Source organism: Moschus berezovskii, chromosome 26 (genome assembly GCF_049115385.1).
Source record: "Moschus berezovskii isolate FMDL1 chromosome 26, NW_MosBer_1.0, whole genome shotgun sequence".
Taxonomy (NCBI): Eukaryota; Metazoa; Chordata; class Mammalia; order Artiodactyla; family Moschidae; genus Moschus; species Moschus berezovskii.
The window spans coordinates 21,792,681-21,807,379 of NC_142485.1; the positions used below are offsets into that span (position 1 = coordinate 21,792,681).

At 39.1% G+C, this 14,699-nt stretch overlaps 1 protein-coding gene across 2 annotated transcripts in view; it reads right to left on the minus strand.

Moving 5' to 3' along the window:
* Positions 1 to 14,699, minus strand: part of DLC1 (DLC1 Rho GTPase activating protein) — a 441,468-nt gene that overhangs the window by 419,035 nt on the left and 7,734 nt on the right. For both annotated transcript variants that reach the window (XM_055416517.2, XM_055416516.2), the window contains exon 2: positions 6,695 to 7,842. In XM_055416517.2, the coding sequence (XP_055272492.2) occupies positions 6,695 to 7,717 (1,023 nt within the window). In that variant the 5' untranslated portion in view covers positions 7,718 to 7,842. The remainder of the gene's footprint in view (positions 1 to 6,694; positions 7,843 to 14,699) is intronic.

Below are 14,699 nucleotides of genomic sequence, written 5' to 3' on the forward strand. Positions count from 1 at the left end.
CACTGGTCAATGTCAGCCTTCTCATGCTACTAAGCCCTCATATAGGCATTCAGGAGACAGAAAAGATCAGGAAGGTCATAGAAAGAAATGAGAAAGTCATTTCAGGTATAGGTGTGCTTTCACCAAATATGTATATATTTTAAAGATAGGATAAGGAGAAAATATTTTATTTTTTTCAGTCATTTCAGAATGTATTGGGTTTCCCCGGTGGCTCCGTGGGAAAGAACACTCCTGCCAAGTAGGAGATACGAGTTCAATCCCTGAGTCAGAAAGATCCCCTGAAGAAGAAACTGGCCACCCACTCCAGTATTCTTGCCTGGGCAATCCCATGAACAGAGGAGTCTGGCAGGCTGTGATCCATGGGGTTGCGAAAGAGTCAGACAAGACTTAGTGACTAAACAACAACAATGAATGTATTATATTTTTCAAAAGATATAGTATGTATTATACTAAAGTATAGTATAGTATAGTATTTACTGTCTGAGCTACCACTGCTTCTCTGGTCGCTCAGACGGTAAAGAGTCTGTCTGCAATGCAGGAACCCAGGTTCAATCCCTGGGTCAGGGATATCTTGACGGAGGGCATGGCAACCCACTCCAGTATTCTTGCCAGGAGAATCCCATGGACAGAGAAGCCTGGCGGGCTACAGTCCATAGGGACGCAAAGAGTGAGACACGACTGAGCAACTAACACTGCACTACTATGTACAGTATGCTGTTTTGGCTTTGGGCAATTTTTCCAAAAGAAAGAGTATATTAATAGCATTTGATCAACATCACTTCGACACATAAAATAGTTCCCCAACATGAAAAGATATTCTGCAATGTGAAGTTAAAGCATCAAGGATTTGCCACAGAATACCATAGGATATATATATATGCAGCCTGTTATCTCATTCACAGTGTGCCACGATATACTCAGTTCGTTCAGTTCAGTCACTCAATTGTGTCCGACTCTTTGCGACCCCATGGACTGCAGCTCGCCAGGCCTCCCTGTCCATCACCAACTCCCAGAGTTTACTCAAACTCATGTCCATTGAGTCAGTGATGCCATCTAACCATCTCATCCTCTGTTGTCCCCTTCTCCTCCTGCCTTCAATCTTTGCCAGCATCAGGGTCTTTTCCAGTGAGTCAGTCCTTCGCATCAGGTGGCCAAAGGATTGGAGTTTCAGCTTCAGCATCAGTCCTTCCAATGAATATTCAGGACTGATTTCCTTTAGGATGGACTGGTTGGATTTCCTTGCTGTCCAAGGGACTCTCAAAAGTCTTCTCCAGCACCACAGTTCAAAAGCATCAATTCTTTGGCCCTCAGTCTTCTTTACAGTTCAACTCTCACATCCATACATGATTACTGGAAAAACCATAGCTTTGACTCGATGGACCTTTGGTGGCAAAGTAATGTCTCTGCTCTTTAATATGTTGTCCAGGTTGGTCATAACTTTTCTTCCAAGGAGCAAGTGTCTTTTAATTTCATGGCTTCAGTCACCATCTGCAGTGATTTTGGAGCCCAAAAAAGGAAAGTCTGTCACTATTTCCCCATCTATTTGCCATGAAGTGGTGTGACCAGATGCTATGATCTTAGTTTTCTGAATGTTGAATTTTAAGCCAACTTTTTCACTCTTCTCTTTCACTTTCATCAAGAGGCTCTTTAGTCCTTCTTCTCTTTCTGCCATAATATACTGGAATATATTTATGTTAGGTGTTGTTCCTCAATATATTCATGTTATCAGTTATCCTTCAATATACATTTTTTCTTCTTTTTGATAATAGGATTTTTAGCAGACACCAGATTGCCCAGAATGCAAACTCTCTCAGTGCTTATTGCTAGATGTGGCCATGCAACTAAGTTCTAGAACATGAAATATTAGAAACAAAGAAATGTGCTCTTTCTGGGTCCTGCCTTTACCTGAGTGTGGTCATCCCGGTACACTTCCCTCTTCTTACTAATCTGGATATGGATAAATGCTCAAGGTGGTAGACCAGTTGGATAAGAGGGTCTAAGGTTTAGAAAACATACCATTCCAGAATTACCTGTACCCAATTATTATGTATGTGTGAGAGAAAGATGTTGGTCAAGCCACTTTTATGCTGATTTTCTGTGAAAGCAGCCAGATCGATAGCATAAAGGATACTTTTGTTGCCTGTTGGAATGTGAGGTTTTTGTTCAAATGGGAAAACTGGATGTCAAAACTCAAATCATTTTTATATTATCTTTTGTAGTTTATTCTGCTTGGTAACATGGAATATGTATTATGAAAGCCAATAAAAATATTTTATATATTTATACAACTATTATGGCTATTCAAAAATTGGGGAACTATTTAAATAGTCTCTAGAGAAGACTGAATTTTGGACTCTCTTTAATTAGTAAACCACCATCAAGAACAAATATACTGGCTCTTAAAAAAAAAAAGTCTAACCTCAAGTCTTTCCCTACATGTTTTCCATCTTCACATCCCATCTGGTTTGAAGAGACCACTTCTTAGACTATCTTCCTCCCCCACATTTCTTTGGAACTTGTCTCTGAGAATTGCTCTTAACCAGCTGCCTTACCCCAAAGACCCACCCACAGCCTATAAGCGCTGGTCACATGCCACATGACCTTCTTGGCTCATGCACTGATGTCTGCTCATGATCTATTTGGTTTTCCTTTTATTTCAGCGGCTTTTATTTAATGATATATTTCACCATATTGAAGGGAATTATTATTAGCTTAAAAGGTCAATATTTATCTATATTTATTAAAAATGCAGTCATTTGTAATAAAGTCTCCAACTGAGACTTCTAATAAGTATGTCTGGCTATCTTTGATGGCCAGAAATATCACTGGAAAACAAGAAAAAATACATCATGCTGAACAACAAATGTCTGCCAATATTTATAGGTTTGAAGGAATTTATGTCCAAATTACAATGATAACTCTGAAGTAGTATTTCAGTGCATTCTGAGAACTACTCTTAGAAACTCTGTTTTTGTTTTTGTTTTCTTCCCAAGTCTTAGAACCTGATTATACTCCCGCCTGCAAAAAATTCATGTTCATAAATTCAATGACAGATTTGGTTTACTCATATACCCATCAGATAATGAGCTGATTAAAGTTCTCTAACTAAAATTTTATTAGCTTATTCTGCTTTACCTTTCTAAGCTCTTATCTCAAAGCTGTCACCATGCTTGACAAATAATTTAAAAGATACAGACAACTTAGCAAACTACTTTCACAATCAGACCCTTAAGACTTTAGATATGAAAATGTGGTCCATGTGTCTCTCCAGAGGCTTATCTGGAGATAAGTTTTACACTAGCTATACTAGAATTTTGTTGATATTCTGAAAAAGTCTGTATTTGCTTCCATGTCATAAAAGTAATAATAATCATAATAACTGTATAAATAAGGGTCATCTTATGCCATGTAGAAAATGCTTCAAATAGTTAACTGAACCCACATCTCCTGAGTCTCTTGTATTGGCAGGTGGATTGTTTACTCCTGAGCCACCTAGGAAGATGGTCTAATATTAGAATCTAATATTATTTCGTTTTTATAACTGTTCATTGTATGCATTTTGCCCAGAATACTATTACCTTTGGGTTTCCCTGGAGGCTCAGCTGGTAAAGAATCCACCTGCAGTGCAAGAGACCTGGGTTTGATCCCTGGATTGGGAAGATCCTCTGAAGAAGGGAATAGCTACCCACTCCAGTATTCTGGCCTGGAGAATTTCATGGACTGTATAGTCCATGGAGTCTCAAAGAGTCAGACACAACTGGGCCACTTTCACTAACACCTTTTATAAAAAATATATAGGCCGAAAATGGAAAATGCCCTTTTACTTCTGTTATCTCAAAGTAAATGTTGTCAACAATTTTGTGCCTATTTATCTAGAATATTGCATATTCTTATTTAGGCAATCTAGAGAGGGTCATCAGAGAAGGCAATGGCAAGCCACTCCAGTACTCTTGCCTAGAAACTCCCATGGATGGAGGAGCCTGGCAGGCTGCAGTCCATGGGGTCGCTAAGGGTCGGACACGACTGAGCGACTTCACTCTTACTTTTCACTTTCACACATTGGAGAAGGAAATGGCAACCCACTCCAGTGTTCTTGCCTGGAGAATCCCAGGGATGGGGGACCCTGGTGGGCTTCTGTCTATGGGGTCACACAGAGTCGGACACGACTGAAGTGACGCAGCAGCAGCAGCAGAAAGGGTATCTGTATCCACATATTTCATCTTATCAGACTGAGACACCCTGCAAATATTGGCCTGCCACTGTCTTTCTCTACACACACTATATCATGAATACCGTTCAGTTAGAGAACATGATCTCACTCCATCTTTTTCATGGCTGCATACCATTCCAAACTACAGATTAAACAATCATTATACACTAAACAATGATTCAGTTCAGTTCAGTTCAGTCACTCAGTCATGTCCGACTCTCCGCGACCCCATGAATCACAGCACGCCAGGCCTCCCTGTCCATCACCAGCTCCCGGAGTTCACTCAAACTCATGTCCATAGAGTCAGTGATGCCATCCAGCCACCTCATTCTCTGTCATCCCCTTCTCCTCCTGCCCCCAACCTTTCCCAGCATCAGAGTCTTTTCCAGTGAGTCAACTTGTCACATGAGGTGGCCAAAGTATTGGAGTTTCAACTTTAGCATCAGTCCTTCCAATGAATACCCAGGATTGATCTCCTTTAGAATGGACTGGTTGGATCTCCCTGCAGTCCAAGGGACTCTCAAGAGTCTTCTCCAGCACCACAGTTCAAAAGCATCAATTTTTCGGCAATCAGCTTTCTTCACAATGATTCACAATGATTATACATCCTTAATTGATGGAAATTTTTGTTGTGTCCTTTTTGTCAGTAACATACAATACAATGATGGACATATCTGTACATATATATTTATGCATTTGTTTTATTATTTCTTTTGGTAAGTTCTAAAATGGCTAGTGGGCAACTTCAAGCTATTATAACATGCATTCAAAATCAAATGGAACAAAAATTCCTACACACTGATTCTAGAGGTTTCTTCTCTTGTAACCATACTTTTCCAGAGTAATTTCCAAACCTCAAATTTTGAATTTAATCTGTTTATTACAAAGCGCCCCAAATGAGTTGTAGAGTCAAAACAAACACTCCTCCAGACAATGCCATAATACTTTAGAATGATGAAATGCTTAAAACAGAACATTTAAGTTAGAACTTGTAAATGAGATATAATTATGGCTCTCATAATGCAACCATGCTATAGTGACACATCCAAGAGCAAATTCCTTCCTGCATTCTTGGAGTTGATGTAAGTGTCCAAGTGGTGAGCATATGTTTCTGGAATGTTTAATGTTCCTGTCGGCAGTTGGGCAGGGTCTGTCATATTTTAGGGGAACTATGTCATAGGTCAGTTAATACTTTCTTATGTCATTACTGCATTCCCTCTAACAGATTTGATTGACTATATGGACATTTTTGAAAAAGCAACCTGAGCATTCCAATCATAACAACTTTATGCAGCATTAACATTCTAATACAATTTATATAAGGAAGGAAGAGTTCGCCAGAAGCACAGAATGCTCTGTGGGCATGTATTAACAGTTTGAGAACACTGATCTTTGCTGTAAAGTTTTGACTTCACTTAAACTTACGACACGTTACTGATCTAGTTTGTTAGCAAAACCACGTTTATGGTTTATGGAAACCAGATTTCTTCACCAAAAGGGAGCTGGAGTTTTTGCTTCTCACTGTTGATAGCTCCAGTTGTGCAGAAATGAGAAGTTTAGTTTTGTCTTAGGAGAGTTGGAATTATGGACTCATGTTGTATCAAGAAGGGCAAGGTTGCTGCCCTGAAATGTCCAATCTGCAGGGGTTTTTTAAAACGTCAATGGCATGTTAGATTTACAGAAGAAATAGTACTTGTATTTACATCAGGATTATAGAGTACTGCATTGTGGGAAGAATGCTGGGGAAATCATAAAGGTATGACAAACTTTAGTCAAGAGTTCTCTAACTAAACCATGATTCATATAGTTTGTCTCCAATCCTTGTGTCTCTCACTTGTACACTTCTTAAGGGATCATGGTATCTACAGGATTAGTCAAAGGTGCCTCAGCATAAAATTTTGTTTCAGTTATTGTTCCTTTTGGTCAAAAGTTAACAGAAAGTTCATACAGCTATGGATAGCAAATGTGCCAGGGTATCATTTAAAATAGCATTAGCATATTTTGGGGAAGGGGGTACTGCTGCCTTGGTATATGCAAAGGGCTCATTTAAAATATGTGACTTATACCACTTTTATTATAATAAAATGTATTTTCTACAGGGGAAGGAGAAACAAACTGAAATATATAATTTTAATTTAAAGATACCATGATATTCTTTCAGAAAATCAGAGATTGCCCTTCAGATCTATGAGCTATCTGGTGGCTATTTAATTCCAAAGAAAGTGAAATCAGGTCTATCTTCAACACAATTCCAAACTAAAATGTTCAGGAACAATTATAAATATTATTAGTGAAACAGGTTATCCTGTTTTAATTTTTACATATTGTGATGATTTTCCCAAGATTCTCTTTAAGTCACACAGCTACACTATGGGGCAAAAGGAACATCAACATATCTTTTTAACCCTAGCAAGAATAATAAATGATGGAAATAAGGATATTTACAAAATTCCAAATGCCAGATAATTGGTGCATGTGTCTTACCTTTCTTTTACGAAGTCTGACTTGGTTATCTGTGGGTTCCTGGGTGGCCAGAGTCTCCTTGAAGTGTAAACACTGCATGCCATCTCCTGAGTTGAACTTTGGAAGACTTTTGTTTTGATGTTCTGAGAAACCACTCGTCTCCAGGCCATTTTCAGCTGACATTCCACTAGGGCAGGAAGGAGGCTGCAGAAGGCAGCTTCCAGGATCTGTTTTTAATAATGGCAGTCCTCTGTCCATACGAGGAATAGCCAATAACTTATCTTGTACTGCACTGCAGGTGTTGCTTTCATGTTCATCTTTAGGGAAGTCGGGTTTCCTTCGATGCTGAGCAATTACAGCAGAATTAAGCAATTGCTTTTCCGGCACAATATCTTTCACATTCAAAGAACTGCAAGAATTCATTTTGGACCGATCTTTTATTTCACTTAAGCTTATCTCCTTACAAAGCTCCAGGCTTTTACTCACCATGTCAACAACTTTCCTGTCCCCCTTTTCCTCAACCAGCCCTAAATCAACTCCACCAGCCATTCCCCAGGAGTCATAAGAATCCTGGTTACTTTCCACAATGGGTAGCGTCTTTACTAAGGAGCCTGCTCCTTTGACGCTATGCTGGTCTGATGTTTCAGGCCCTTGAGTAGTTAGAATCTGTTTATCATCTGTGAGATACAGATCAGAATCGGTGTCCTCATCAGAAACATGCACGAGTGTTTCTGTGCTGGCCTCCAGAGAAAGGAACTGATCTTCACCTTCATGGCTGTCATCTTCATCCACCTCCTTTGAAATGTGACCCATTGGCCTCCCAGGAATCTCTCTCAGGTCTGAGCCATGACAGCAGTCTGGGAGTGAAACACACCTCTCTTTGCGGTCCACATTTAGAGTTGCATCTTTTTCCATACTTGCCTGCAAGCTGTCAGCTGCTAGTCCATGATGACATGCTGTGTTACAATCATCAGAACTAAAAGGCTGTCCCATCCATTGGGTCACATGTTCTTCCCAGCTTCTCTTTCTGATAGCTACAGACATGTCATCGTAGTTTAACAACAGACAGAGAGATACATTCCATATGAGACTAAAGGAGATGAAACTTGATGAAAGATTACTTCAAATTCACTGATTGAAGAAGAGAGGAAGTTTTGTCATTTCACCACCTATTAAAAAAATAAAATATATACATATAGTTCAGCATATAATTCTAAAGTCAAAATCTATCTTGGAAAAGAGAGTGCTTAAAAAATGCTATGAAAGATTAAATAAGAGGTTTCTATAAAGCTTCCAATTAACAACCTTAATAGGGTTATTTCTTCAAGAAGCAGGCTAATACTAGAAGAAAATTTTACATTTAGTATCTCTGGTCAAAAATCATTGACGATACTTTTAAATGTAGCTGGATTGATTGACCTATTAATGAATAACCCAGTAGCGCTAGTGGTAAAGAACCTGCCTGTCAATGCAGGAGACAGAAGAGATGTTGGTTTGATCCCTGGGTTGGGAGGATCCCTGGAGGAAGAGATGGCAACAAACTCCAGCACTCTCGCCTGGAGAATCCCAAGGACGGGGAGCCTTGTGGGCTATAGTCTATGGGATCACAAAGAGTCAGACATGACTGAGCAACTGAGCAGGAGCACGAATGTGTGTGTGTGTGTGTGTGTGTGTGTGTGTGTGTATAATTTAAAATTCCACTAGGAAAATATCTGGACCGCTATACTTAATAATTCACCGGAAGAAACTAGTTGCTCTAACTTACACGCTTCCCTGGTTAATTTTTGTGGAAACAAATTGCTACAGAAATCTATTGGCTATTTGGTTTGAATTGCACCAAAGGTCACTAGGGAACTGCTCATGCAAAACCTGAGCTACAGAGACAACACGTGTAATATATTAACATGTGAAAGAGCTAATACGGACCCCAAATCACCAGGACACATTTACTCCAGGGAGTGACTAAGAAACTCTGGGTAATCAGTTTAGCTCGTATGGACACATAATTCATGCATAAGAAGGCATACCACACACCATTTGCAATGCCTTAGGTTAAATGGGCTTCCCAGGTGGCCCAGATGGTAAAGTGCCTGCAATGAGGGAGACCCGGGTTCGATCCCTAGGTCGGGAAGATCCCCTGGAGAAGGAAATGGCAACCCACTCCAGTACTGTTGCCTGGAAAATCCCATGGAGGAGCCTGGTAGGGGTCACAAAGAGTCGGACATGATTTAGCCCACTTTCAGATTAAATATATTTACATACATCCCTTTGCTACTATGACCAGTTTGCAAGCTAGTATTGTTAAAGCTTCAGTTCAGTTCAGTCGCTCAGTCGTGTCTGACTCTTTGCGACCCCATGAATCACAGCACGCCAGGCCTCCCTGTCTATCACCAACTCCCGGAGTTCACTCAAACTCATGTCCATCGAGTTGGTGATGCCATCCAGCCATCTCATTCTCTGTCATCCCCTTTTGTTAAAGCTTAGAGAAGTTAAATGACCTGCCTAAGGCTACGTATCTCAGGGTAAGCCTGGATTCAAAGTAGGCACCAGTTCTAAGACCCAGAGAGGCAACAAACTTCATTGTCTCCATGGAATGAGATTCTACAGCCTCCTTTCCCCCGCAGACATCTTTAATAGGTATAAAATCTAAACTCTTCAGGTAAGGATTCAGGTGAATCAAAAAGAAGATGTGAGCACAGTAAGACAATTGAAATAGTTCTTTACGAATTTCAGTCTCATTCTGTTTGGCTTCCAAGGAGTTTAAGTTTGTATATTTCTGTTAGAATTTGGCCATAAAAATTTGAAGTAAACAAGAAAACCAGGCATAAGATAAGGTCAGGATATAAACACATTCCAGATATCCATCCATCCTATCTGCTTGAATTATTCAAAGCCTTAGTTAAAGGCAACAAATTACACCAATGTAAATGCAACCTTATAAAAATGACTAATCCAAATGTGTCCCATAATGAAACCTAATGACTGAATTGTAAAAGAAAAATCTCATTCAAGAGCAGACACTTCCAGTTTCTACGCCACACAAGAATGGTCAGCACATAACATGGACTGGCTTATTGATTTCAGTCATAAACAAGATTAACCGCAGTGCTGGTTTTGGGTCACTTCAGTCTATTGAAAAGGAGTCTGACTGCCCACCAAAAATTTCAAGCTATTCTGACTAAGCACATGCCAGAAAGGTAAATATTCTCATCCTGTAAAGACCAGGAATGTACTAGAATTCTGGTACCCCAGACTGACCAAATATCATTCTGGATGCTCTCTGGTTTCCTTAGAGGTCTGTGTGTATCTTTTTGAAAATGGCCAGCATTCACATTTTCCATGTTGGCATTCATTTTGCATTCAAAAGAAAAATATAAAGTCCCTGAATTCCATGCATAAGTCATTATCGTGTGGGAGGCTACGGAAAGTGGAAAAAACGCATAGATGCAGGCCAGAAAATTTCTGCTTTCATGGGCAAATTTGGGTTGTAATAGGGCGGTTCTGTTTTAGATGCTTTCTTTTCTTTATTTTTATCCAGCGCAGAAAGAGCAGGCTAACTTAAGAAATGCCAAGTGGTATTACTGTGTCATTTCTAAGCCACATTTACATTTAAGTTGAGGCTGACTTCTGGTTTTATTTCTTTGATGAAGAAGGTGAAAGAGTTTTATTAACCCGTTGGGGAACAGATTACATAGAAGTTTTGCCTTTAAGTCCTTACCATAATATTAGTTAACTTATTGCACTCACCTTTGGCAAGTATTTTTATAACATTAAAGGAAGAAAGTTAAACAGTTCTGAGACAATCTAGATGCAAAGAGAGACTATAAATTTGACAGATTCATACAGCATTAACTCCTTCTGTCCTAATTTCTTATCTAGGTCCTTTGGACATTTCCAATATCATTCCTGTGAATTTATAGTGTCTTCATCTCAAAAACATAAAATTTTCTAATTTTCATTATGATCATCACCACTATAGTGTGGATGTTCACTCCAAATCCTGTGGTCTGATAGATTTTTATCTCAATGAGCTTTCTTATTCACACTTCTTAATTAAATTCTGATTTGTAAGATTTATAGTTAAAAATACGTCTTCAGGATCTAAAGGCCGAAAACAGTATTAATTAAAATATGATTATTATTGTCTGGGCTGCCCAGAGAGTGCTCAGGGTAAAGAATCTGACTGCCAATGCAGGAGATGCAAGGGACGCGGGTTCCATTGCTGGGTTGGGAAGATCCACTGGAATAGGAAAATGGCAACCCACTCCAATATTCTTGCCTGAAAAATTCCAATTCCATGGACAGAGGAGCCTGGCAGGCTACAGTCCATGGGGTCACAGAGTCGGACATGATTGAGTGACTGAGAACATTATTGTCCATCACATATGAGCACCCTGGACTCATTTTCTAAGTCACCTGAATTGACTCCAATCTGTCCTGTAAGATTCAGAAGTCTTTGCAAAAGACCTAAGTTTCCCTTTGAGCTGTCTCACTAGGCTGCCTTATTCAAAATTACATTTCTAACTACTGATGACTTACTTTGCAAACTTCTATTACCGTTTTTTAAAATAATCGTTATTATGCAGTTTCATTCAGAATGAGCTCAGCTGCTCAGGCTTTGGATGAGGGATCTGGAAAAGTGTAAGTCATTCTAGGGTGTTGATTTTATGAAGTGAATTTCCATGGGGATTTTTCACTTTTTTAAATGTGTGTGTTCAAACACCACTGTATTAATATAACAAGAAACCCTATGTACCTCTAATTATGTAATGATTCTGGAAAATATTTGTGAAATGTCCACATTTGCTTTTTGTGATGTTAGGGCATAGGATGTTTGGACACAGAGTGATTTAAAATGTATTACGTGGGCTCATTTTGTAACACTTACCACCCTTTAACATAAGCATTTTGTGGCATACAGTCTGTATTTTAAAGTGAATCATATTACTAAAAATCATTGGAAGATATTCTAGTTTGAGAATCCCTGACTTATTTCTGACGTCAAGCTATCATGCTGTCTTTTGCAACTGCTTCTGAAATGAACACACATTTTGTATTTTGACCTGGCAGTGGTCCTCAGGGAAGAAGAACCCAATGGGAATCACTACTGCTGACACAATAGACTGGGAGAACTCGGGGCAAATGAAGTACTTGTGGCTGAAATCAAGTAGGCAGTACCTTAGAATTGATACAACACTGCCTGATCATAGTCATTTATTCAACAAGTATTTATTTAGGACTGAACAGGCTACAGAAGGCTTCCCAAGTGACTCAGTGGTAAAGAACCCACCTGCGAATGCAGGAGACGCAAGAGACACGGGTTTGATCCCTGGATTGAGATGCTCTCCTGGAGTAGGAAATGGCAATCCATTCCAATATTTTTGCCTGGAAATCCCATGGACAAAGGAGCCTGGTGGGCTATAGTCCATGGGTCGCAAAGAGTCAGACACAACTGAGTGACTAAGCGTGCACGCCTGGGCTGCAGACAGTCTGCTAAACATCGGGAATATAAACCTAAATATATATTAACTTGTTTTGTCCTTTCAGAGCACAGATGAAATATAGATATATGTACACATATATAAATAAATATACACACACGCACATGCACATGATTGACTCCTGGGTTGTTTTTAGACACCTTCACACAGATGCTGCATATTAACAGAAGAGAAAATAAATGCATAATAGTACTATTGGTTTCTCTGTATTTTCCTACTTTCTTCTAGATGGCTTGGCTGGAATTACTTCTGGTTTTCCTTTACGTCTTTCTTCGTAATTACCCATCCTGTATTAAATTTCTAGGTCATGTTTTTCTCCTACTGCTGTTATAACGCATATGTGCATATGTGTGTATGCATGTGTGTGTGGGAAACAGTTACCACATAGTATGTATTCAGTCACTGGGAGAAGGAACGAATATTATAAGGGAAATAATCTCCTTTTAATCAAAAGTAATTTAAGCTCCTTCCCTGATGGCTCAATGGGTAAAGAATCCACCTGCAATGCAGAACACACAGGAGACACAGGTTTGATCCCTTGGTCAGGAAGATTCCCCGGGGTAGGAAATGGCAACCCACTCCAGTATTCTTGCCTGGGAAATCCCATGCTTAGATAAGCCTGGCGGACTACAGTCCACTGGGGTGGCAAAGCGTTGGACACGACTGAGCAACTATGCACACACACACACAGGTTAAATTCCCTAACATGAACTCTTGCAAGAATAAAGAATGCTCCTGAACCAAGAAAAAAACATTTCTATTAACACAATGGCCCATGCTGTTACTAATATAAGGGTCAAGTTGGTGATATGGAGAGATGGGGAATCTGAGCATCCTATAATGATTTGACATCTTAATGGATCTTGGCCTGCGCTCGAGGAGTCACCTTTGCATATCATCATGCCACCCAAACACTTATTGAATTGAATTAGACAATCAGAACAAGATCAACAACAGTCAAACAGACACAGGTCTTCAAATGTATGCTCACAAATGGCAAAGTAAATCTTCCTGACATTGAGCATGGGTGGAGGTCGAAATGGAATTCATTTTCTTGACGGAGCTGTCAAAGAACAAACCATCTAGCAAACTAAATTGTAGCACATCTGGGCACCTTCCATTGCCCCCAACTCAATGATAACTTGAGAGAAGTGCTTTAACATGCAAAACTGGTGTCACATATTCAGGAGGCTTAGGATCAGCGAGAAAGCCTGGGACAGGCATGGTTATTCTTAATACCTGTATGTAAACACATGATGAACAAATAGCCAAAAAAACAAAATCACATATTTTAAAAAAGCATTTCTATGAGTCTAGTCAGGGTAGCCAACTTTTAATAAAACACAATCAGCACTTATTCTTTAAAATATTCATTCTCTCTAATCCAAATTAGACAGGGTTAGAATTAGGCTTAAGGAGAGAGAAACCTCCTCCTCTCCTTAATGTTTTTGCATAACATGATGCAAAAATCTCTCACTATATGATTGTATGCAGATTTCCTTTTTTTAGTGGCAATCTGTGTCTCATTCCTTCACAAAGTCATTATTCATCTACTTTTACATACTATGTCAAATGTTGGAATTTACTCATTATCCCTCATTAGCTGTCTGTGGAAAAAACAAACTCCTATTAAAATTCTTTATTGATAAATTACTTAATGGAGCTTAAAAAAGCTTCTATGTCTTTAGGCTGTCTGGAAATTATCAACATCCTTTAAAAGTATAGGATAAACCACCTAGAATGAACTAAGTCAATGGAGTAAGTAGTACATCACTTTTTCCAGCAGACACATCTAAGCTTCCATCATTTTTGATCTTAAGAAAAAGAATGAAGAAATAGGTACCCAATTAAAATATTTTTTTAAAATGTTTGCCTATTTTCATTTATATATTAGTTTTACTGAGCTTGGTAATTTTTTTCTCCTTAGCTCTCAGAATCAAATATGTTCCAGGAAGCAAGTACATTTGAAAATTAACAAGGTCAATCCACTAGAAGTCAGCTCATCAGAAAAGAGAAAGCTGTTAAAATAGCAAATTATTATTTCTGAGTTGTCCTATTTTTACCTCCAGCTTCCTCCTATATAATGTAGCTCTGTGTGTGTGTGTGTGTGTGTGTGTGTGGTCACTCAGTCCAATTCTCTGTGACCCCATGGACTATAGCCAGCCAGGCTCCTCTGTCCCTGGCAGTTTCCAATTCCCTTGCAGGGAGGGGCTCAGATACTGGCAGTATCTGACTTATCACCACTTTATAGCTCAAGTCAGCCAGGTTTCCATATTCCCAGAACATTTTCTTAAATAACCACGTGTAATGTGACTAAATCTTTTAAAATGTCATGATATTTGCCTGATATCACTAAAAGTTTTCTGGAGATAATTGGTTTCCAAGAGATCCCAGAATTAACGCAGTCTTGGGGGATAATATTGTATCATGGATGCAGTAATTTCTAGATATCTATATTTCCTTTGGGATTCCATGTTTTATTTTATTTTTTTATGTACATAGTCTTCTCAATAAGTGTTCCATTT